Source organism: Stegodyphus dumicola, chromosome 5, assembly GCF_044657685.1.
Source record: "Stegodyphus dumicola isolate Sdum_Otavi_A_Nest chromosome 5, ASM4465768v1".
In the NCBI taxonomy this organism is placed as follows: domain Eukaryota; kingdom Metazoa; phylum Arthropoda; class Arachnida; order Araneae; family Eresidae; genus Stegodyphus; species Stegodyphus dumicola.
The window spans coordinates 153,534,445-153,560,393 of record NC_140772.1 but is presented as its reverse complement, the minus strand read 5'-3'; the positions used below and the strand labels follow the sequence as shown (position 1 = coordinate 153,560,393).

Sequence of the window (25,949 nt, the reverse complement as noted above, 5' to 3'; positions counted from 1 at the left end):
ACAGATTGCTACATATGAAATAACTGTCTCCTGATTAGAAAATGCTTAGTTTGAAGAAATGCTCTGAATGTGAGATGTTTATAGTTTTATAAATGGAGCAACGTTTAGAATACAGAAGGGAGAATTAAGTAAAGGCAATTAAACTTTCTGTCAAAAATGAGTCTAATTATTTTAGTATGCCATTTAATGAGCTCACTTATTTATTTACTTATTTATTTTCGGCAGTGTAAGAATAGCTGATTCACCAACGAGTCTACAGCTATGCACCATCCAACGAGTGAATAATTATCTACTAACAATCAAAATCAGCCAAGAATTGAAATGACCGATTAGACAATATTTGCAAATCCATATAAATTATTATTGATTACTAACTGAGTCATCAGAATTACAGTAGTTGGACTGATTATAATCATAAATATATATTTAAATCATGTGAAGAAAAGTGTCCGTTTTTTGTTTTGTTTGTGAGTGTAATGCATACAGATCTACAGTTTTATTCCGATCTTGATGAAATTTTGCATACCAGACCTTCAAAACAAGAGCAAGATCACTGTCGGTATAAGATTTTCAAAAACTCCCACAAGGATTGCTTCATTCAGGACGTTTATATTAGAATGTTAAGCTCACTGTTAGATGGTGCCATGTTCATTGACTCTTTGGAACGTGTAGAACTGTCAGAGCAATGCAGAACATTTAATGCAGAATTTAAATACGAATTCAGTTTTTCACGAATATTTCAAAAATTGTGAAGAAATCGAACAAAGTGGATGGTGATTTTCCGAAAGCTCATTTCCGAAAACATAACTGATAACAAAACAAGTATTGAGCTTGGTACAATTTTTCTCAATTCACCTTGAACCAAAATAAGAAGAAATTCAATGCCTGCCTTAGGTTTCGAAAAACTACTAACATCCCAATCAATGAAGCCTCTTCACTCTGTATAAAGGCCAGGTAACGTCAGATACTTCAGCTACTCTCTTATATCAATTAACTGCATATGTTCCGAAATAGAAGACACCAAGGAATAAGAAACTATTATTTAAAGAATTATTAAACGAATTCTATGGATTACTTATCTGTTATTTTATACAGTTTATTCAAAAATTGCAAAATGAAAGAAGCAATATAGTGTTTTTTGTTTTAGCTAGGAATAGGCTAAAACGTTTTGAGACGAAATTATTCTGTACCAAGCTATATAATATACGGATGGCATTAGCGACATCTTTAATAATAATGCTCATAATCACTAACATGTGTTATAAATTTTAAATGCATTTAAAAATTTTATCAGTTAGATTTAAGATTTAGATTTTGCCGCCCAAAACTGTATAGTGGTTAGGGAAGCCTGACTGCGATACCAAAGGACCCGGGTTTGAATCCTGGAAAAAGCATGGATATAAAATTGTCTGTCCCTTCATAGGTAGTAACGGTGGCCGCCTATTAGGCTCCTCTACAATAAAATGGCCACCATTTCTGGCTTTAGGTGTGGCCAATGCCGTTATAAGCAAGTGTCTGCCACTGGCAAAAAAAAAGTTTAGATTTTTTAAAAGATATTTTATTGTTTTTAAATCATTTAATTATTAAGCAGTTATAATTTTAAAACTAAATTAAAGATCCTACGTCTTCCTCAATGGCAACAATTGTTAAATTGTGGCCAAGACGAATTCCATGGTAGCCCAGATAATTTGGAAAAATTCTTCGCAGAAATTTTTAACGCTAAAATACAAACTTAACGTTATAAAAGTAGGAAATGCCGAATCCACGCTGCTTATGATTACTGCCTGGTTTATAGGCAACGTACTTTTATCCGTATTCAATTAAACTGACTAACTAATTATCCTTGTTGCCAACGAATTATTTATACTGTGAATACGAATTTAATATGAAGGAAATTTAATCGTCAGTTTGATTGTTTGTACATGCACTCTTTTGTGACAAATTTATCGCCATTAGTTGATTCCAGAAGTTTTGCATGACTACTTTTGAAAATGTCAAAACCCTGAATAAAACAGGGAAAAGTGGCAATAAACTTAGCAAATCAGTTTTTGATTAATTAACCACCACCGATTAACGATGTTTCTTGACACAAAACAGGTGTACGACACGATTCTTTACATATGTATAAGGTAGACTTAACCTCCTTTTTTCTTTTTTACTTTATAATGTTCAGCAGGGCATGATACGTTTTTCTGCAACTATGCTGCATGTAACATCTTCACCTCAATTACAATGTGTAACTTTTTTCTTATTGGTATAATGTGTCTGCTGTTTTCTGTCTCAAATACAATGTGCATGTTCTTATCTTACAACGCACACAGTTTTATATTTTTTAATGCTAACGACTACATTTGAGAATAACTCGACTGCTACGGTAGATTGTTTATTAAGTAAGATTATTTAAGTGATGGGTCAAAGTGATGTTTAAGTGATGCATGCAAGGGCTATCTGTTAAGAGAAAGAATGTTTTCGGGAAGGATTTCCTAAAGTAAACTGACTCATATTCATATAATACAAAGGAGAACACAAATACCTCATGAAGCAAGCTTATTTAATGGTAACTGTATCCGGAACGAACTATTAGTGTCCAAATATTTTATACGTTCGACCACGTATTTACCACTGTATTTACCAAGTAAGAGATTTGGTTCTGACAAATTTGAATCACACCCAAATCTATTATTCTATTTGCAACACATCAGATAACTATTAACAAAAAAACTTTGAGAGCAGCTTTGGCATCTTTAAATTCACTGACTCTTTTTGATGCTAGGTAATGACTTAATAAACGCTTTTTGCGAATCGATTCCTTCTAATATAAATTAAAAAAAAAAAAAAAGAAAGAAAGAAAGAAAGAAATTTATTGAAGAACTGGATTATGATCGGAAACTTTCTTCAGTTTTTAGGGCACATTTTAAAGGATGCTCAGTATAACGGTTTAAACAACCAAACTCTTTTCAGAGAATTTAAATCATGAAAGCGATTTTTCTCATAGGCTGCATTAATTAACCTCTTATTAAAAGCCTTTGAATCTGTTATTTATTTAAGGTGCATACAAAAATGTGCGTTATTCAAAAACAATTAGAGATATTATGTTATATTTCATAATGTGTACAACCGTTTTTGCTAGAAATCATTGCCACATAAATAATAATTTATCCAGAAATTAAAAGCACATCAAACATTATGAAGTCGAAAGCACATGAAAAGAATCTTCTTTGAGTGCAGAGTCGGCTTTAAAATCTTACATAAGAGCTCATCCAGTCTTAAATACTAAATGAACATTGCACTATATTATTACAAGAACCATTTCGTTCTGTAGACAATGATATGATTCACTAATGGTTCTTATCAATATTGTTACGTTTTTATCGTTTTATTCTTCTGACACGTAACGAAACAAGAAACGTAAAGTAACAAGAAACATGACACGTAAAGTAACAAGAAAATAATGTAACATTCCAGTTGTTACGTTATTTTCTTCCTTCACGTTCGTACGGGGTTCGTACATTTGGAGTGAATAACGACGACACTTGATGAAGTATCGAAACACACTTTATTAGTCAGTATTGTCAGGACAGCTCCGAAACACGTTTTACAGTCGTCTATGAATTACTATAAACACGCTGGAACAATCAGCGACACAGCCTTCACACTGTCAGGCAATAACGGTGGAGACAAGCTTCCTGCAAAGCACTCGACTCTGCTTTCCGGAGTACAGCTCCCGACTCTGCTTGGTCGTTCTCGGAACTCCACGTACTTTCTAGACTCTCCACGCTACAACTCGCGATGCACTCGACGACACAACAGAGCACAGCTCCTGACTCTCGGTTCAGTCGTTTCCGGAGCTCAACATGCTCTCTCGACGATGCACTAACCACGATGCTCTACGAGACTCTTTCGGGGCACTTGACGACCCACTCGGCACTCGCTGGCCGGCTGTCAACGCGATTGCTTCCGCAGGGATTGACTCGCTAGACGAGACACACACACTCTCGATGAGAGACACACACTTCTCTCGATGAAGCACACTCACTGACTGCAGACCAGCACGGTTTATATAGCTTTCGGCTTGTGTTCGGGAACATTCTCGACTAAACCGGTAAGAATTCGTTCTAGAAGGTTCTCCAACCGTCCCTGGTATATCGCCAAATGGGCGATTTCTCGCCAAATGTGTCAACCCTGCCTTCCTTTGCCATTTTATGGCAACCCTAAAACTGCTTTGCGGGGAAGCCATCTCACCGCGCCTGTACATTTCTTAACAATATTTTTGAAATAGTGAGTAACAGACTGGGAGACGGGACTTATCTTCAGACAAATCATACAGAATGCTACTTATCCAATTTACTGACTTTTCCTAATGCATGCAAGTGATCGCGGATTATTGTTTTGGAAGCATGTTATACCTCAGATATATCTGAGCAAGTTGCATGTGGATTTGTTGCACTTACATTCCTTAAGGTATTTCACAGAAGATCTGGCTACATGTGAGGTATTTCCTAATGCCCCGTCTAGCATAAGAACGAAATTTGCTGAACTGATTCTCGATCTTATAATCACTTAATAAGATTTTTACGAAACATGTAACAAATGTTATGGATAGGGTTACTGATTAAAATTTTACTTCAAAGTTAAATAGCCATTATACAAAGCTAGACAAATTTAGTGTGTAAATTTTTAAGTACGTTTGTTTCTATTATATTTCATAATATTTTTGATTTTGTATTTTATTGCCTATCCACTTTTTATTTAATATTTATTTTTGATTCTTTTTTTAAAATTATTTTGTGTCTGCATCTAATAAGAAAGAGAAAAAGACGTAGTAATGTGATAGCGTAGCACGTAGATAGCTTAGAACGTAGATCCATATTGAAGAGAAAACTTGGCGCCGAGTAAGATTAAATATTCATTTTTATTTCAATCGACATTTGTTGCCACAACTCACTTGGCACTCTTAATCGTGCCTATTTCCCGAATATTTATATTTTTTGATACTATTGCAAATAGATGAAAGCACAAAGAAATAACGTCTTTATAGAAAGAGAAGCAGAAACTAAAGTGTGTGCAATTATCCATTATGGAAGCTCACCAAGAGAAGGTTTTGGTTTACATTAGAAAGGTTTCAGTACTCAAAATTTAGAGTTCAAGATCCGAATTAGCTATATCAATAGCGTTACGCAAGGTATGTACAAAATGGCGCAGTCTCTTAGTCAAGTGGACAAAGCCGCAATAAATGAAGTATTCTCTGCATAATCCCTAAGAAGTATTTCGATATAATGACACAAAAGATTTTAGAGGCAGTCAAAGTTTATAAAAATTCAAACATATGAGATTAAAATGTTTAGTATTTTTGAAGTTAAAATATTTTTTTTAATCCATACGAGAAAAAAAATTATATCAAATTATTTTGAATTCGTTGTCACATTCGTGGCAATGAACTGATTGATTAGTTTTCGAAATCTTCAACTGTTTTGAACGATATCATTATTACCACTTCCTGTTCATCCTCCGAAGTATGATTAGGGAAGAATTCAAAGAAATATGGCAAGAAGAATAGAATAATGGAGACGCACTAAGAAATGTATACACCTCGTTAAACAGAAGTTTCGAAATTTGGTTTACAGTCAGATTTTTGTTCGAGTCAGGCTATAGGAATATAGAAAATTTCCACAATATCTCGTCGTATATCTCGAATCGTCGAGTTTGAATCGTTTTTTGCGAAGCGTTGTTACATTTTAATGTGGAAAACTAAATGTAAAGGCAGATATTAATCATTACATTTGGGGATGTCCAATCACTTTGACATTTAAAAGAGAACCCTTCAGTAAAATCTCTTCCAATAATAATAAATTATTATTTACAGCTCCAAAGTGTTGTACTGGCATGCAAAAATTAATTTAACAAACAAACCAAAACAGACCAAACAGACAACAGTATCATATATTTGTTATGATAAGCACCAAAACAGACAACAGTATCATGTATTTGAAACGATAAAGGTTATGAATAAAATTATTAACGTCTAATCTTATTTTACTGCACAATGCTTTATAGAATGTACCTTGCAAAGTTTTATTTTGTTTTATGTTATGCAGCTTTGTTAAATTGTGAATTTTATTACTTTCTCTTTCTTTTGCGCGCTCGTGTGAATATGTGCGCTTGCGCTGATGTTATGCATTTTGTATAATAGTAAGATTTATAGTAAATGTTGTCGTTTTATATGTTATAAATGTCTAATTTGGCATTCTGGCCGTGCCAATACATTTTTTCCCACAACTGGACAATTTTTATCTCATTTTGTAGAGCTATTAGTTTATTATCTCACTTTGTAGAGCTATCAGATTATTATCTCACTTTGTAGAGCTTTTATGCTTGAGACGTAAAAAAAGTGCGGTGTCTTCGCCGAGACTCAAACCCTGGACTTCTCGAATTCGCTACGAGTATGCTTCCAATTACACCACGAAGGCATGCAGAAGGGAAGGAGAAAATACCTTATAACTTCTTTTTGGCCAAATGGCTTTGTATTTTGCTTTCGAAAGCGAAATATACCTACATTTCCTTTTGCAGAATATCGAACAAGTAAGAATATGGGAAAGGATGCGTAACATTGCCCTTAGCAAAGTAATTTTTCTTATCTTTTTCTTAGAATTTATTTGAAAATATTTCAGCAGACAAAGAGAATTAGTTGAAAAACTTTTCTGGGTTTTAAATAATTAATAAAAAATCATAAATTAAAATATTTTTCAATAATATTGAATTGTAAATATTTTGACTGCCATTTTGGGGGGGGTATTTTTTCATATTTGTTAAATAATCTATTACCAAAGAAAATTTTATCGAATGCAACTTGGATATTATAACTTTCTAAACCCTTATAAGGACCGCATATTTCGTTTGGGCAATGAGCTCCTGAGTTAGGAATACATTTATTGCTAGTACACCTGCAGTACGTAAAGATTTTGACTATTTTATTATATAAATATTATGGATTCTAGTTATCCCATGACTAGAAAGAGAGGGAGAGAGAAAGAAGCATGGCCTCATTTCTTGTCTGCCCCAGAGGTATACGTGCTTGCACACAGGATGCAGTTGATAAAACGAATGAGCTCATTTAATATTTTCAAATAAAGAATAAGTTATGGAAGAATTTTTCAATATTAACGATCAAAATTTACTTAACACCTCTTAAAAATCTTTCTCCCCTACTCTATAAGGTTTTATAAACCAGTTATTTTTATGTTACTTATTTTCTGACCTTTTGTTCTTCTAGCCGTCTCCAGAACACAAATTAGGGTGAATGTAAATAGTGAGCGTATGTTGTATGTAGAAAGCCCCGATTGACAACGCTTCAGCTTCTTAAGTAGTGATGTAAACACTAACCCTTTCAAAAAGTCATATTTTGTCATACTGGTTCTATCATATCAATCTGTCATATTGGTTACATTTGGTGTTTTGGTAGTCTTTTGGTACAACGTACATGCAGCAGAATGCCCATTTTAGCTTCCAGAAATCAATTTTCATCTTGTTAAAAACATGAACAAAATGCAATTAAAATATTTTACTATAACTGAAATATTTATTTAAATTTAAAATGACAAAAGCTCAGATTACTTTCTAAGTAAGTGTTCTCGATTAAAAAGGCTTCACCCGCTTGAATACACTGGTGTGCAAAAATTAAGGACGAGACGGTTTTTTTCAATATAACTTTGTACAAAAGTTTTCCAAATCAACACATTTAGTACCGTAAGATCTGCAATACGTAAGGACATGAGTAATGTAAGCAACACTTACTAAAAGAGAAGTCAGAGGGATAAAAAGAAGCTTTATTGAAAAAGTAGCATGGAGCGCAATGCGACTGAAGGCCGAAACATCCCTGTGATGGGTGTCCAGCAAAAAACATCCGATCTTTAATAGGGAATATGATCTCCCCTGACTGCTAGGCAGGTTTCACAGCGTCTGCCCATGCTGAGAATTAGGGTGTCAATGAGCTGTTGAGGCATTGCTGCCCATTCGTCTTGCAGCGCCAATCGAAGCTCCGGAATCGTTACTGGTGGTAAGGTACGAGCTGCCAAGCGTCTGCCTAGAAAATCCCATACATGCTCGATGGGATTGAGATCCGGAGATCGTGCCGGCCAATGCATACGTTCAATATCCTTACTCTCTAAGAGCTGTTCGGCAGCTACTGTGCGATGACACGGTGCATTGTCGTCCATAAAAAGGAACTGCATACCCATAGCGCCTCTAAAAAGACGCACATATGGAAGAAGAATCTCGTTACAATGACGGGTCCCGTTAACTGAACCTGCATCGAAGATGTGAAGGTCTGTACGACTACCAAGCATGATGCATCCCCAAACGAGAACACCGCCACCTCCATACCTGTCCCTTTCAATGATGTTCGAGGGATGATTGCGCCTTCCCCGCTCTCTCCAGACGAGTATGCGATGAGAATCGCTACTCAGACTGAATCTGCTCTCATCTGTAAAGAGTACTCGTCCCCATTCATTGTCTCTCCAATTCCGGTGTTCCCGGCACCACAGAGAACGCCTTCTCCGATGGGCAGGCGTTAGAGGTACACACCGTACAGGGCGTCGTGCAAACAGACCACCACCGTGCAGTCTTCTGGCCACGGTAAAACGCGCTATCGGTCGTCCAGTCGCCTGTGTCCCGTGTCTAGCGATTTCCCCCGCTGTCTGCCGCCTGTTTCTTCTGGTCTGTAAGGCAATATACCGGTCATCTGCGGGTGTGATTCCTCGGGGACGACTACTACTAAACCCCCGGATAGCTGTTCCTATAGTTTGAAATTGTCTCCAAAGTCGTGAAACGATGCTGTGAGCAATTCCGAACTCTGCAGCCACACTTGTCACATTGCGGCCTTCCTCCAACTTCCCAATGATTCCACCTCGGGTAAAAGCATCCAGATGGTGTCTAACAGATTGATTATTCGCCATTTCTCGCTGAGGCAGCAACTCGGTGTGATTTTAACTGCTATACGGCGTGCAATCTCTTTGCCAGAAATACTGATCTTACACCGACAACATGCTTTATACTACTCAGACACTCCCCCATTATGTCTACCTGCATATCTGCGCATGTGCTACCACACATCACCTTACTTAATCTCCTGATTGGTCTTTCTGTCCGCTCTGCCTCGTCGTTCAGCTGATATGCTAATTTTTCGACTTCGTCCTTAATTTTTGCACACCAGTGTATATAATATATATATAATCTATAAATATGCATTACTAATGAAACAAATAACTTGAAGTAATTGATTTATGATTTAGTACAAACATAGTGTTCGCAGCATCATGTCTATTTGCATCTGGCATTTTGACAGCTCGTTTGGTGCATTTTAACAAGTCACGACTGATGCTGAGAGGATTAAGTATAACAGAATTCGCAAATAGCTGGAGATCACAGCAGTTTTGATTATTCAAAAAATCCAGATAATCTGTCTTAAAAAGTCCTGAGTACATTAATATAAATCAAACTGGGGAGTTTTATAAGGTATCGTAGTTTATTTCAATAAAGATTTTAGATTTCAAATGAATAAAATATTTTCGTCAATTTATCCTTAAAAATTACATCCATATGTGAATGGGTAAATCTTATGAGAAATAAAGCAATGTATATTAAAAAACTAACAGAAAATAACAAATTACAGATATAATGCCTAATATAAGACAAAGATTCCTTGCTTAGAGAGATAACTAATATAAAACCAGCGCATTTGTTTATTCTATTTTTTGAAAAGATGCACTTGTTATTGTTATGGCTAAACAGTGATTCAGGAAATAAACAAAGAACAATATTATGATTATGTGCAGTAAAACTGATTTGATATTAATGTACTTGCTGAATGTTACAGGAAAATCTAATATACTGCATGCTTATTTCTTTTTAATGACTCCGTAGAAAACATGTGCTGCGCTGTATTATGTTTCTGTGATATTTAAATCACTGAAAAAATTGAAAACAAATAAATTAACAAAAGCTTAATTTCAATTAGCATATAAAGAGCGATCGATCTAGATAACCACAGTCAGGAAACCGCATAAAGACCGATCGTTCCGGACAACCACAGTCAAGGAAACTGAAGTTTTGGATTTATTGGACAACAACTGGAGTTCTGCTGTATCTTGTTTTGATTGATGTATCCTTTCTGATAACAAAGTGATATGAATTTTAAATTTCCAACAAACTGCTTTCGTCTGAACTAAACACATACGCGACATGTCACCAAAGTTGGAAATAATGAACATTTTTCATATTTTTAAAAACATAATTCAGTGGCTGCATTTGTAAACATATAAGCACATGTCGATGACCTGTTGTAAAAATGCAGCCACATTAATGAGCATGGAATATAAGATGGCCTTATTTTCAAAAGAAAGAGAATAATGGTTATGTGTAAATAATGTTTGTAGGAGGCACATATACATAGGTAGTGCTGTAGAGACATTAGATTATTTCGAAGCAGGAGAGATGAAAAATGAGCAATGCCCACGCCAGGACACGAACCACGGACTTCTCGAATACGCGCCAGGTGTGTCGACCACTACACCACGAAGGCATGCTAAGAAGGCGGGAGAAATACCTTATACGCTTAAGGTTTTATAGTACATAGATTTGTACGTGGCACATACATGCATACACACACACACACACAGATATATATATATATCCGATTAATTGAGCCTTTGTTGCTTTTAAGTTTAGATACCATGAATCAGTTCACTACAGAGAAATGCGTTCGTTGTAAGCGTGAAAACGCATTAACAAAATAAAATTCATAGTTTATAAATTTCGTACGATTTTTGTGCCTGTCTTAGAGGAAAAGAATATCGGGAATATCTTAGAGGAAAAGATTATCGGGAAATTAATTCTATATTCGAATATTGACTTTTAACGCAAAAGTTAAAGAATACGACATTAATTGTCTTAATACATCTTATAAATGTTAGATTACACATGAAAGATTATAATGATTCCATAAACTATTTTAATATCAAAACGCCGTGTTAAACTCGAGTCAGTATTGTACTTAATACCTATCCTACAGTTTACTTACTTATCGAAGATATTTCCTTGCCATTTGAAAAATAGTAACTGCTGTCGTGAAATACTCTGGAGATAATGTAGGTTAGAAAATTGTTGTATCTAAACACTGGAGATTATAATCTATCTATTGTGTTAATCATTTCTGATTCTTTATTTTATTATTCGAATTTTGAGCACAGTAAAATGGAAGGCTAGCTGAAGCTTTATAATTAAATCAATAAGTATTAGGTTGTTGAATATGAAATGGCCATTGAATGGTATCAGGCTTCTACTGGTTGCGGGAGAAAGCAAGCACTAAGGTTTTTTGCAAATATTTTATGACATGTGACAACGTCACACAGATGCGATAAAATTATAGGCAACCAACTCAAAACAAATATACATTCATTAAAATACTAGAGCATCGTATTTTTCATATAATGCGTGTATTTCAAATTTAATGATAAAATAATAAAAATTGTTGATATTATATTCAAAACATGTTGATATGTGTAGACAAAGCAGGGACAAGGGCGAAGCAAGTGAAGCCTTCGGTATGAAAAATCGATTATGATGTTTAACTTCAGATTTTTAAATACACAAAGAAACATGGCTTTGAAACAAAATACTCAAAATTTAAAAAAAAAAAAAAAAAAAAAAAACCTTTGTAGGCAGTATTTACGGTAATTTAAAAGCTTTATAGTCTTGATTTTGCTTTCATTATCGGGCTATATGCAGAATATCCACTAACCGCTTTTTGTAGCTGTCTTCCAGCTCAGGGAGACATCCTTCACTTTATGTTTGACGCAGTTTAATGTCAATGTAAAAAGCTGCAGAATTAATAAATATGAATTAACTAACATATTTTGTTGCCTTCTAGCAATCTTTATTAAACACGCATTGTTAATGAAAGGTTTCTATTAAATCCAAAAAAGGGATGATGAAAAAAATTTATTATAAATAATTCAGATGAATTAAGAGAAAAGTTAATGGCATTAATTTATTCGCGAAAGTGCTTAAGTTTCACAATAGTGTTTGCATTGTTAAAATTTTATTACTGGAACTAAGGCAAGGTTTAAAATAATGATCTCCATAGACTGAACTGACCTAAAAAATGTCAAGCAACCGGCACCAGCAATTTTGCACAGTCTCCCAGTAATGAGTTAAATTCTTATACCAGTTTCTAATATAAATATCATATTCGAGCCCGGCGGGATTTAATTTCTTCATAACAAACTATTCAGATTCCATTGGCTATGGAAAACACGGCGGTTAAGAGTTTGCTTTGCAGACCTAAGCCCAAAAGTGGTTTGGAATGGCATTAAAAGATTAATAATGGTATCAGAGAGGAAATATACCGCATTATTCAGTTGTTTCATTCTTTGTATAAAGATTTCCTTCTTCCATATTTCGATACAAAATATGCCGTTGAACGAGACGTATATTTCAAATTTTTTCTCTGTTTCGTCCATATTTAATTTCCTTCAGAACTAACTATATATAGTTTGTTTCATTTGCGGCTATTCGTGAAAAAGCTATAAATACTGCTAGGAGAATCAGGTGAATCGGCACCATACTTTAACTTTTATCAAGAATGAAATGTGAAAAGATAGTAAGACACAGTTTTCTTTTTTTTTTATGAGTTATTTCTGGCTTATTTAATGTAAAATAAATAAAAAAAGATGGCTTCAAGCTGCTGTAAATGAATTAACACTGGACTAATTATCAAGGGTGACTGATATTAAAGATTAAAGATTCCAAAAATATTAAAGATTCCAAAAATGAATGCAAAAGCATTCATTTTTGGAAATACGTGTAATTCTACCCAAAACAATTGCCTCTAATATGGATAATGCAAGTAAATGTAAATAAATGTTATTCTGAAAGTATAACTGCAATAAAAAAATAAGATTAAAGTAAAAGTTTTTATCTTATTAACATTTTTATTAAAAAAGAAACTGAATTTTAAAAAAGAGGGTAAGTATTACAAAGGGCTTTTACACACTTTTAGAATGATTTCGGAGCTGTTTAAATAATGTTTATTTTTATTTATTTTTTTATTTTTTTTTTTTCTGGCTTATAAGTCTGCATCGTGATTTCTATGAAAGAAAAGCTTTTCGTAAAATTTTTAGAGGTATTCATTTCCATTCCTCTTCCACTACTTTCTAGTATCATCAACAGGAGTGCGTTTGCGCTTAGAAAGAGCTCTTTCCAACAGACCTAAGATGCAACCGTCCATAGGCATCAGGGACTTCGCGGGAATATGTTGAGAAGTTATATATATCTAATACCTATATCAGTCTTCGTGTTTTCAAGCGACTGAGTTTCGAAGTATGACTTGTTGCTTTGTCTTGATGAAGTTCCACTCTTTGAAAGTCATTGGAATAAAGAAATACAATTTCTTTTGCAAATATACGACGTAAAACATTTTATTGGTAGTAGGTTGAGGTGATTTTTAATACATCTTTCCCTCTTCTTATTTAAAATTTCTCATTGTAATAGAACTCTGCGACAATCATAAACCCCTTACTGAAATTTTCTTTGCATTGGCGGAACCAGATTTGTACTATTTTTTCCTCTTCCTCGTGTTCGATAATATATAGTCTTTTTTTTTTTTTTTTTTTTTTTTTCCGGTCATTTAGGTAAACCCATGCTTCATCAAGGGTCACAATGTATTTCCATTTATCCCTCGCTAAATAGTTTTCGTACAGGATTCTACAAATTGTTATGCGCTGAGTCACATGTCTTTGCAAAAGCTTGTGAACATTATGTTTTTAGCTTTTTTATGTTATAAATCTTGGTATATTGTTTTATTTATTATTGCTACAGATGTACACGGCTAAAAAAAAATGGGACAGTTCTATATCTCGCGTTCTACTGGGCCGATTGACAAAATTCAAATTGCGTTCTTCATGTCTCGAAAGCGCGACTTAGGATATATATTAGATTTATATATAGCACTATTCTAACATAGGTATTTTGACACAAGATCGGACTTTTTCTGAAATAACATAGCAATGTTTTTACATATTTCTATTCTACAATTCAAATTACGCCTAAATATGAAATTTTGTAAAATTTGGAGAGAAATTTACGGAGAAATTCACAAATTTATGTTGTCACGTTTTTTTCAGTTTGCGCCAAGAATAGTTTACTTGGCGAACTTCTTAATATATGGCAACCTAGTTTCCTTTCCCGTGACAGGAAAAAAAAGTCACCATCGTTCCTTTTTTCCAAATAATATTCTTCATATTATTTTTTAATTATAACTTATTATTTTAAGTAATTTTTTCTTTTTCGAATTTCATTTTAATTGTTTAACTTGCATGTTTTTTTTTTTTTGTTTTGTTTTTTTTTGTTTTTCGAATAACTGTTTTAAAAATTTCTATTTACCTATTCGAACTGCGTAAATAAAGGTGAAGCGTTTATTTTTTATCAAATAGTTTTCTTTATACATATTTTTGTCATAGTTATTATTTTAGGTAATTTTTAAATTTTTATACTTCTATTTTAATTGTTTGTGTTGCATTGTCTCTTCAGATAATTGTTTTAAAATTTTCTATTTATTCCTTCGAACTGAGCATTTTAAATATATTTATTAATATAAATTTTGCAGAATTTGATTTTATTTATTTGAATTGCATTTTGCATTTCTTTCGGAAGAATACTTTGTAACCCAGACTACGATGCGTTTGAAAACTGCATATATTGAAAGAGAAAATTCAGTAAAGCACAGTTAACACGCCTTTCAATGTTCCGTTCAGAAAAGATATATATAAATAACAGAGATGCATAACCGACATTTTGACTTAGGATGACTTGCATACACTGCTTTAAACAGTTTTATCATTGCGCCCGTTGCTTTACACAATTTTATCCTACATTTGGTTTCTTAAAATGTTATTCATATTTTAGTCAACTATTTTAGTCAACTATTTTTGAAATCGCAAGAATCAAATATCATAAGATTAAAAGGTTTTAAATTTAAAAAAAAAAAAAAAAAATACTAATACTAAATTTCACACAAAAACTTATTTATTCTTGGTCTTTTTCTTTAGGCATTCTGCAAGTATATTAAAAAGCATCCAACTTTTCGAAATAATCTTGATATTTCTGACAATCATTTTGAATAAAGTTATCGCCTTCCATTTCATAAAGGCCCACAAACGGCTGAGCGGTAAAGTCGCTGAACACTGGTAGTTCACTCCGGGGTTCGAATCCCGGTAAACGGGCTGGTTGCTTGGGCGTTTTCGTGGATTTTCTCATATGTACCGTAACGGTTTTCACTCCTCACTTTAGCTATGCTTAATCTTAATTATTCAATATTTTCTTAACGAAGTTGTGGAGGTTATTGCATTTATTTGCAAAGGTACTCCGGAAGCAAAACGCCTTGGGCCTTGGGCCGTATATGACAACTGGTTTCCCTTAGAAAGTTCTTCACGAAGTATTTCGTCAGAGCCTTTATCAGTCTTTAGAGGCTAAACATTTTGAAGGTATGAGATGAAAGGAAAGACTGGTTTCATCAAGACGTTTTGATTTATTTAATTTTGACAAAGCACAATAGGGCTATCTGCCTAAGGGGAGGGATGCCTTCGTGGAGGACTTTCTAAGGGTAACTGGCTCGCATACACGTTACACATGGGGAAAACCACGAAAACGCCCATGCAGCCAGCCCGTTCGCGGGATTCGAACCTCGGACCGAACTACCGGTGTTCAGCGACTTTACCACTCGGCCGCTGTTTCACCAGGAGGGGAAAAAACGCCTTTAGGTGACATACACATACAATACTGGATAAACTCCTGAATCTTCAAATAATTCGACTGAGAAAATCATGGGATTCTCCATTTATGATACGATATGTTCTATAACGTAATTTAAATTTATACAACCATGTAGTCTAAAACCAGTCGCTCCTCACTTTAATCTGCAATGATATCGTTTTTGTCTTTTCTGTTAACACAAGCTCAATTGATGGTATTTGCTGGTGTACACGTCCAAGTGTTTTCTCTTTGAACGCCTAAATTCTTTGAAGTATCCTGAAAGTATATTCAAAAGCGTCCAACTTTTTGAAACATATTGGTATATCTGACAGCCAAATTTTCCCTACAAATTTTTGCTTACTTTTCTCCGTAATCTTCTTTCCTTCTACAGTTATTTTCAGTGCTCACATAAGAAAATTAAGATTTTTCGATTGCTAGACTTCCATAAATTTTGCATTCTTGTCAATTTTTTAAAATATCAATTACATGAATTGCGTTTCAGCTGAAGACAGCTTTTCATTTTCTAGTCATTTTTACTATAAATAAAGTTTAAAGCGAAGTCCAAAGGATAAATATTTTAATTAAAAGATTTTTGCTAAATGACGAAGAAATAAAACAGTCCAGCAGGGTTTATTCTGTACCACCGAGTGACCCGATTCTTATATCGGCTGAAACAATCTAAATCATATTAAAGATCATGTTTTTTTATACAATCTATAACGCGAGAGAAAAATTAACTTCTTAAAACATTCTTTCCAAGAGGATTAATATAAAAGATGGGACTTGAACCAAACTGTCAAACTTTTAAAGTTTAATTTACATGATGGTTATAATTAAAGTTCCACTTTGAAATGGTCATTAAAGGAAAACTACCGGACCAAATGTTATCACACTTGGGAATCGTGTAAAGGAGGTCATGGGAATTTATTTTCCGCGGAAAAATAAAAGAGTTCAAAAACTCACCCCCAGGGGGAAAATGGCGCTGTATACAATATTGTTAAATGAAGACACGAAAACATCTGTTTAAAATGTGTTTAATATTTTCCGAAAAGTTTTACAAAGAATGTTCAATGTAGCGTCCAGCATTTTCCGAAAGTAAGTTAAATTCTGTTACTGCATTCTCAACAGCAGCTCTTAGCATATCAGGAGGAATGTTACGGACATGTCAGTGTATCACATTTTTCATTTCTGCCAAATTGTTTAGATTATCACCATAAACAGTGCTTTTGAGATAACCCCATAGCCAAAAGTCACAGAGGTTGAGGTCTGGTGGGAAGAGGGGAAGTGTTGGCTTATAAGACGTTCATTCGTGAAATGTTGCCTAAGTAACTGTGTGACACACGTGAGGTGGGGCATAAAAATCCGTAGTATCTAAAATGCCACGGTACTGCAGTTCATGTATCACGAAACATTTTAACATTGACTCTAAGTGAGCTGCAATCACAGTGGTCCAGCTGTCGAGTGCTCTTCAGAGAAAAATGGTTCAATTATAAAACTAGCTGTCATTCAACACTAAACGGTGTGGAATGACTGCTATGCAATGGAATGCATTAGGAGAATGCAATGGAACTAGATAGATAACATGAGGGTTTCTTTGGCCCAAATCGATTAAAAGCGTTTTGAATCAGTATCTTCATGTGCTAGCGCCGAATTCAGGCTTCAAAAATTACAAATTAGCGATCTGTAAGAAAACAATTTCCAGATTGTACGCACTTGTGCGAGTGATTTGCGATCTCACATTTTCTAATCGCTAATTCGTGGTTTTTCACGGACGAATTTCTCACTTACACGGATCGCGCACTCGACTTTTATCGAATTTAACGCCTTTAAATGGTAATTTTCCTACTTCAAAGTTTCTTAAGGGTATACAACATATTAAACCCGTGTAACAAAAGGTCAAGTTATATTCCGACCCATATTTCGTTTAACAATATTGCATACAGCGCCAGTTCCCCCCTGGTGGTGAGGTTTCGAACTTCCTTTTTTTCGCGAAAAATAAATTCCCATGACCTCCTTTACACGATTACCAAGTTGATCCAGTAACACACCAAGTAATCCTTTACACGATTACCAAGTTGATAACATTTGATCCAGTAGTGTTCCTTTTATGACCGTTTCAATGTGGAACTTTAATTATAACCTCTCTGTATATTATTAAATTTTAATTTGAAGCTATGCGTTATATGTATACCATGCGTAAAATTTTCGCTTTTATGGAAAAATAAAGAATCGAAGCAAATATACTTAGGATAATGGACCAAAACTGAAAACATTTCCCCTCCCTCATAAAATAAAGTATTGAAACTTCGACCTTGAATTTATTGGGTTATCGAAATATTTAATTTGACTTATCTTCTAAGTCCTAGTTCCGACAACAATTCCGTCAAAAATTCCAAATTACTTAAGCTGAAGTACAAGATTTAGTATATATTCATTGTATGTTAATAAAATAATCAGAGTGTTATAAAAATAGATTATAGAATTTACGCTGATGCAACTTTTTGTCTGACTGCACAACATGTAATGGAAGAGAAGGCTTGTAGAGATCCGTTTTTGACATGCCTCTAAAAGTAGATGTCATACTCCTTTTGTCTCTTCAATGTAAAAAACTTTCCTTTGAGAGACAACTTTAGTTTTGGGGAAAGAAAAAAAAATCACAAGAACACAAATTTGAAGAACATGCAGGACCATTGAGTACACATACTTATTTTCGGAACACAAGCGGTTCTCCGACTGGTTATTGAATAATAAAAAGATGCAATACAAAACATTTGGAATATGTTTTCTGACTGAAAACGTAAGATTAAAAGTCATCTGCTTAATTCACAGCCATTTGCAAGTCAACTGCTCGGGCAATTGCAGAATCGTTTTGATCCTGAGCTTGTAAGACAAACCTAATATCACTGGATTTAAACACTTCTTTAATCTTCCGAGAACGTTCCTTCTTTAGCTCATATTCCAAGAATATTAAGTGAATACAATTAGAAAGAAATTGAATATTCATTTGCACTATGGCTTGGTAGTTTACTAACGAGTTAACAAAACTTAAATTCTGCTTTTTGTGTCTAAGAATACAACAATATTTTAAATATTTACAAATAAAATATTAAATTGGAGATTTAATTGGAGCCTCACCAGTTGCCTAGCATTTGAAGATTGTTAAATACTAATTGTTTGTTGCGAAGTCTAACCCAGGCTGCATGGTTGGTTTTCTAGGTTCTCTTTACAAAGGTTCTCTATGAAAGCATCTTAATCAAATAGCTCCCATGTTCTTTCTATGTTCAAATGACCAACTAACCTAGTTTAAGCGCGATTTCCAAGTGAAGTTACTAGCAAAACCCGAATACTCATTAAAAATCATGTAACTTGCCATTCGGGAGTAACATGAAAGGTACGGCGCCAATAATTGAATTGCTGTTATATAATGTTATAATATCCTTTTTATTTAAAAAGAATAGCTTTTCGTATAGTATTAATAAATATTTATTACGCATCATTGAGGGAAAAATATTATATAATTAATTCTTCGTAAAATTTTACTTGAATTTTAAGGTTAAAAATAGCTGTGGCAATTCACTGTAACAAAAATCCATAGACCACATTTGGCGTTATTATCGCTCAAAAAAAAAAAAAAAAAGATGCCAAATTTCAAAACTCGAAAATATGTAAATTCGTGTATATCTTAGACAATTTTGAATAAAAAAGTCTAATTTTTTGCAGATATGCTTAAAAATACACCTACTTTAAGATTATGGTAAAAATTTTATAGGTTATAATTCAAAATTTTTTTCGAAAAATTTATAAAAATTATTTAAAAATAGAAATTTAAAAAATAAAACACAAAAAATGGGTAAATTTTATTTGGAATGAACCTAAATTTCGAAATGTGAGAGAAAAAATCAAAAAAGTTTAATAAAAAAAGAGAGATTAATAAATATTTGCCAAATTCAATTAACATTGAGGAGCTAAAATTTTGAGAGCTAATATTTTAAAAACTACTCGTAAGATTTTTACAAAACTTGGTATTCTGGCATAATTTGAGTCGTAGAATCGAGATATGTAAAAAAATTGGTATGTTATTTCAGAAAAAGTCCGATTTTGTATCAAAATACCTATGTTAGATTAGTGCTTTATATAAATCTAATATATATCCTAAATCGCGCTTTCGAGACATGAAAAACGCAGTTTGAATTTTGTCAATCGGCCCAGTAGAACGGGAGATATAGCACTGTCCCTTTTTTTTGGGGGGGGGGTATTCGTTTGGAGTCTTCTTTCCATGTAGAAGCAATGACTAGTTGTTTTCCCTTTCCGATTAATAATATTGCTTATTTTGCACTTAGAAATTTGAAATACGGCAAATAAATTACGAATAGGAATATTTTTCTCTGGAAAGCACAAAAGCATATCCTTCAACACACAGTTTGTCTATATGCGATATTTCGAAAGAAGAATAAATTTAAAAATAGCAGGCGGTATTTCACATTTCAAATAATAAGCTATTGCCAGAAATTTTTATTCCGAAACATTAGCTTTTTTATATTTGTTTATGGAAATCGCTTTAAAAATGTGTAAACATCTTCTGTATTCGGTGTGTAGCTAAAGCTATGAGGGAATAACAGAATTATTTGTCCGCCAACATGTGGCTAAGTGGAGTTTTTTTTTAATTGAAGATCATTGATTATTCGAATCGGTTTCAGGCACCAGCGAATGGGCAGTTTGAATGAACATTGCCATATTTTTTACCATATGACATAAATACAGAGCAAAGTCCCTTAAATAGCCCTCCCAGTAAAGGAAGTATTCTTTCTCTTAGGCAGATAACACTCTGGTGCGTTTTTAAATCAATTAGCCATATCAAATAAGAAAATATAATTATTTATTAAGTACGTAAAATGATTTAACATTTAAACTGAGGAAGAAAATTATTCATCAGTACTTTGTATAATTTTCAGCCCATTACTACTACCTCAAATTATTCTGTATCAAACTAAGACAAGGCAGCCCAGACGGTATGGTGGTTGGGGGAGCCAACTGCGATACCAAAGAACCCAGGTTCGTTCGGATTGTTTCGCCCAGGCATGGTTGTAACTGTTCGTCCCTTCATAGGAGGTGAAGGTGGCTCATTTATTTAGGTGCCTGCATAATAAAGTGACCACCACTTCTGGTCTTAGGAGTGGCCAAGTTGAATCGGCTGAGGGCTCGCCATTGGAAGGAAAAAAAAAAAAAAAAACTCTAACGCGAGGTATCAAGTAATAAATGATTACAATAGGTTCTAATTAATACATGCAAATACAGTTTTACTGTCTAACCACACTAGCGACAGCAGTTTGGCTGAGAGCCAAGTTGGGTCAGTTTAATTGAAGGGATGTGGGTGAAAAGCGTGGGTATTTTTCCCTCTCGGAGATCGTAGCGGTTGTCACAGCTTTAATATCGTTATTAACATCTCGTGCATTTGAAATAGATGAATAATAAATAATGTACATATTACTGGTAATATTGAAACGCAGGCTCGAGAGCCGCATGCATTTTCTCGCACGAAGCATGTAGTTATTTTTTTTAATAAGTTTTTATACCTTTTCTTCTCTTGTTTGTATGTCGCCTTTTTTTTTTTTTTTTTTTTTTAGTGTAAAATAAAAGTTATTGCTGTGTTCCATCATTGAAGTTTACTTCAAATTGTTTAAGAAGTATCACAGGGTGTGGGTTAAGAGCGCGAGTATTTTTTCCTCTCGGAGGTCGGGGGTCATTTAGTGCTTTTTCTTACAATCGTTGAGCATCGCTGTTACTGGCCTTCTTTTACTTTCAAATCATCATTTTTACGATGAGTTCTAGTGTTCCAGAAAGCTCTAGAAATAAACCTTTCCGCTGCGATTTTAAGAAATTAGTGTATAACGTGATTAAAGTTTGTGATGAAGAATCACAATTAGGAAGACTGACCATTCCAGTTACGCAGCCAAAAATGTAAAGGGAGAAAAAGGTATGGCATGTCTAATTAAAACTAAAATAATTTGTATGCAACCTCTTTTCATTAAATTGCTTTATTTTATTTATAGATCATTTCATTATATTAATAAATATAATTTAGAACTAACAATGTAATTTATATTTTTTATTTAAAGAATATTTAACAGATAAAAGTTTTTCATTCAATGTTTGAAAATATTAAAAATTAACTAAGATGCATTATCTAAATTACTATTAATTGTTATCTATTAAATTATATTATTAAATTAATATTATCTATCAAAATATTTATAAACTGATGATGAATTGTATTAAGACAAATAGTTTACTATTACAGTTCTTTTAATGGTTTTTCTTTGAAATGTCAAGATCTGATGTTTCTATGCATTTTAATTTAATTCTATAATTTTAAAATTTCATGGTACATCAGCTTAAAATGTATAAAGCGCAGTCAAAAATTTTCTGTTGCGCAGCACTCGAAAGATAGAACGTGAAATGGTCTATCACGCTATCATCATTTAAATCTAACCGGGCTATTGCACTCACCCCCAACATCACCGATAGATATGCCCACTTCCGCTACAAACCGGATGTTTACATAAATCTGGAATACGTGGTCAGACAGTAATATTAAGTATGTAATATTTATGAAATTTGATACTGCAAGAAACAGACTAAGTAATTATAGCCTTGCAATCAAAAACTTGTACATAAGTCTGCATGCTTTAAGAGGGCTTAACCTTTAATGGAGGGTTCGAATCCTCGCGAATGAATTTTGTCTGAATGGGTGTTTTCACGGTTTTCCTTCGTATAACGTAAACACTAGCCAGTTCTCCTTGGAAAATCCTGCAGGAGAATCCTGCAGACCTTCTCCTTAGGCAGATCAAACATATTGAATTAAGTAAATAAAATATAATGGGATTATTGTCATTTTCTTTACAGAAAATGAATGAAAATGTTTTTGAGGAATGTGAAAGTTTAGAATTCCAATTTCTAACATTTATGTTTAAACTCAATTATTGTGAGCTCCATGATTTATATTTGTTAACGATATTCAACAGCCGTCGTGTTCCTTTTTAGATAGTTTTGTTTTTGAAGTTTGGCAACAGTAAGAAAGAAGAAAATAATATTTTGATTTCCTTAAGTGTGTAAGAAAATAAAGTTTGGCTTTCTTAAGCAAGAAATATAATTGTTTATTTAAAATATTTCTTTTCAAGTGTTATAGAATGGAGTCAGATTTAACTTAACGGCGAGAACGACTGAGTGCAATAATATTCAGGTAGATTCAACGCAACATCAATGGATTCAGATATTTTAAAAAGAGCAGCAGTTAATGCTTAGAACTTGAAATATTCAAATGAAATAAACGTTCCATAAATCAAGCTACTATATGTATTCTGTTTACTAATAGATTAAATCTTTTAAAGATAATTAAAAAAAACAGTTTAGTTTAATTGCATCTTAATACAGAAACCGCGTTAAGAATACTTTTACGGTCCACAGTTACTAGTGTACTATGAAAAAAGCTTTAACAAATTTAATACACAAAATTATCCAAAACTTCTCTTGCGAAGAAAAAAAGGAATTCAAGCATGGCTTATCTTTTTATATAACTTCAATTAATTAATCAGGTGGATTATGAAAAATTATTGTCGATTTTTTTCCCGTTAAAAACAAGAAATAATATATTAAGAAGAGGTTTAACAATTAATGCAATATTTTTTATGTTAATTATATTACTTTAAATATTCCTTACTATTTATTAATATGTATATTTAAATGTTTTCAATTAAAAGGTCATAAATCATTACATATATCATTTTTCTGAATATATAAAACTTCAACAAAAATATTACATAAGTTATCATATTAGGATTTACGCAGTTACCATTGATAAATATAGATGTCTAGAGATATAGCTAATTTGATTGTATTCAGGAGCGCGCATTTAACTCTTTACCTCAGATGAAAAAATATCTGGTACGACTCTGAGAATACGTTTAATACGAAATATGGCTATAAAATTTATTTTCTGGAAATTCTAAAATGCAGTGTCATAACAGTATCACTTATAAATAACATATATATAGACTCTTCAAGTGATGCACCTTAGAAGATCGGTAACTTTTACAAAATTAATTGTCAGCTGCATAATAAAATAAAATCAAAAATTAAAATGGCATCAAATTTTAAGGAATTTAAATGTTATAAAAATTAATATTCATTATCGAAACACAGTTTACGATTAATTTCTAGGCATTAGTTAAATCTTTCTATAAATTAACGAAAGTAAAATTCACAACTTGCGGAAACAAACACAAAAATTTTGAAAATATTTAGGTAGGAAATTATTCGTCTCATTAAATTAAATAGTACTTTTAGATATTTTACGTAAGTGGAATCCTTCGAAACTATATCACCTTAAGTACCATTGCTTGGGGTGCATGCATAATGAGAACAGTTTTTTTTTTTTTTTTTTTTTTTTTTTTCTCTTCTTTCTTTTTTCCCCCCAACAAATCGTCAAGTCTGAGCACTGGCCCTGTTAAAAAACTTATATAATACTACAAGTTAAAATTTAGAGCGAATATTTTTTTGATGAAATTGTGACTTGTAACAGAAGATAGTATACGAATGGTAACAGGCTTAAGTAAGAAATATAAAAAAAAATTTCGCTGAATAACAATAAATATTTCCATAAATTACCTTCATAAGGTCCCATTAGAGAGTTTTCTCTTTTGACGACAACAGCATCTGATGTTAGAAAGTAAAAAATAAAGACAAAGATTACGGCAGAAAACTTGGGAATGAACAACATTTTCGATTTCTTTCGCCGGTTATGAAAAACGAAGCGTTTGCCACATGGGAGGAATTAAAAGTGAAATCACGTCTTAATACGATATACACGTGGTTCTGATCCTATGTATACACAGCTGGTTGCCGCGTAGAAAATAACCGTTGCCACAACATGATCTTCGTAATCTTTCACTTCTAGTTTCTTAATTTTTGCGGGATGATGCTTTTAATATCGAATTATTAAATACAAAATTAAATAAAAGTATGCCATTTTAATATGCATAAATAATAATATGCTAATACATATATAATATGAATTGGAGGAGATTTATATGGAAACTTGATAGTGAACTGTTGCTTCAGCGGATCAATACGATGCATATTATAAAATGTATAGTGTAATGAGTATGTGTAGCAGTGTGTTAACATGCGATGTAACCAGGAGAATGTTTAATTCCGCATGCAGAAAAGTCTGATACTTTGCCCTTGTATAGCCATGTACTGTCTTGATTTCGGAGTGTAGGTTTAGATACTTGCGAGATTCGGATTCACACTGATTTATTGGGCCACACTTTCATTTTCACTTACTATGATTTTTTTTATATACTTTTTTCCAGGCTCTGTAAAATCTATCACCTGCAGAAATGCATTGATAAAAATTACATTAACGTCACATATTCCGGTGAGTTAATTGAAAGCATGCAGAAAAATTGGGTAACATAGTTTTGTGGCAAAGTCAAGGGAGTATAAATACGGTCTAATAATAGACAGCACAATCTTGGTCGGCTTTTGCCAAAACACTTACATGTCCAAAAATATCTTAAAAGAAAGAGGGTCGGATAAACTTACCTTAGATTACAATCTTACAATGGTCTTTTCAAACTTCTGCTTTTTCATACATAGGCACAAAGCTGTCTCTAGTTTCGCGAATGTAATCGACAAAAATAACAATCTAAACCGATATTCTGCACAGAGCCACTTATCTACTCTATTTTGTAAGTAAATCAGTTCGAATCGTGCATGTATAGTTATGATTACCGTCGCACTATCTGAAAATTAGACAGTGGTAACAACAGCTCTGTAACCAAACTGTGAACAAAAGTATGGGTATACCTTTGCGGTTATTACCATTTAAAAAAGTTTAGCTCAGTATTCTATTTCAAATATTTAAAAGATTCTATGAGATGGAATACTTTTCATTAAAATCCAAAAATCTGTGTTTCGGATTGTCTTAAAATCAGTACCCTAGTTATACAAGTTACTTCAGATATGGTACTGCAGTGCACACCTGCCTTCGCGTAAGTGTGTCCCTTATATAAGATTGTCATTTCTACGAGAAGACAGTTCGTTAGGCGCAGGCCAAACCGATCGGCACACGGCCACTCATACAT

General features: G+C 33.3%; 1 protein-coding gene across 4 annotated transcripts in view; it reads right to left on the bottom strand.

The window, feature by feature from the left end:
• LOC118180039 (VIP36-like protein) overlaps window positions 1-24,646 on the bottom strand; it is a 57,951-nt gene extending 33,305 nt beyond the window's left edge. For 2 of the 4 annotated variants that reach the window (XM_085817260.1, XM_085817259.1), the window contains exon 1: window positions 24,469-24,646. In XM_085817260.1, coding sequence (XP_085673386.1) covers window positions 24,469-24,580 — 112 coding nt within the window. In that variant the 5' untranslated portion in view covers window positions 24,581-24,646. The remainder of the gene's footprint in view (window positions 1-24,468) is intronic. The other 2 variants (XM_085817257.1, XM_085817258.1) reach the window with 1 other exon arrangement.
• Window positions 24,647-25,949: the final 1,303 nt, after the last annotated feature.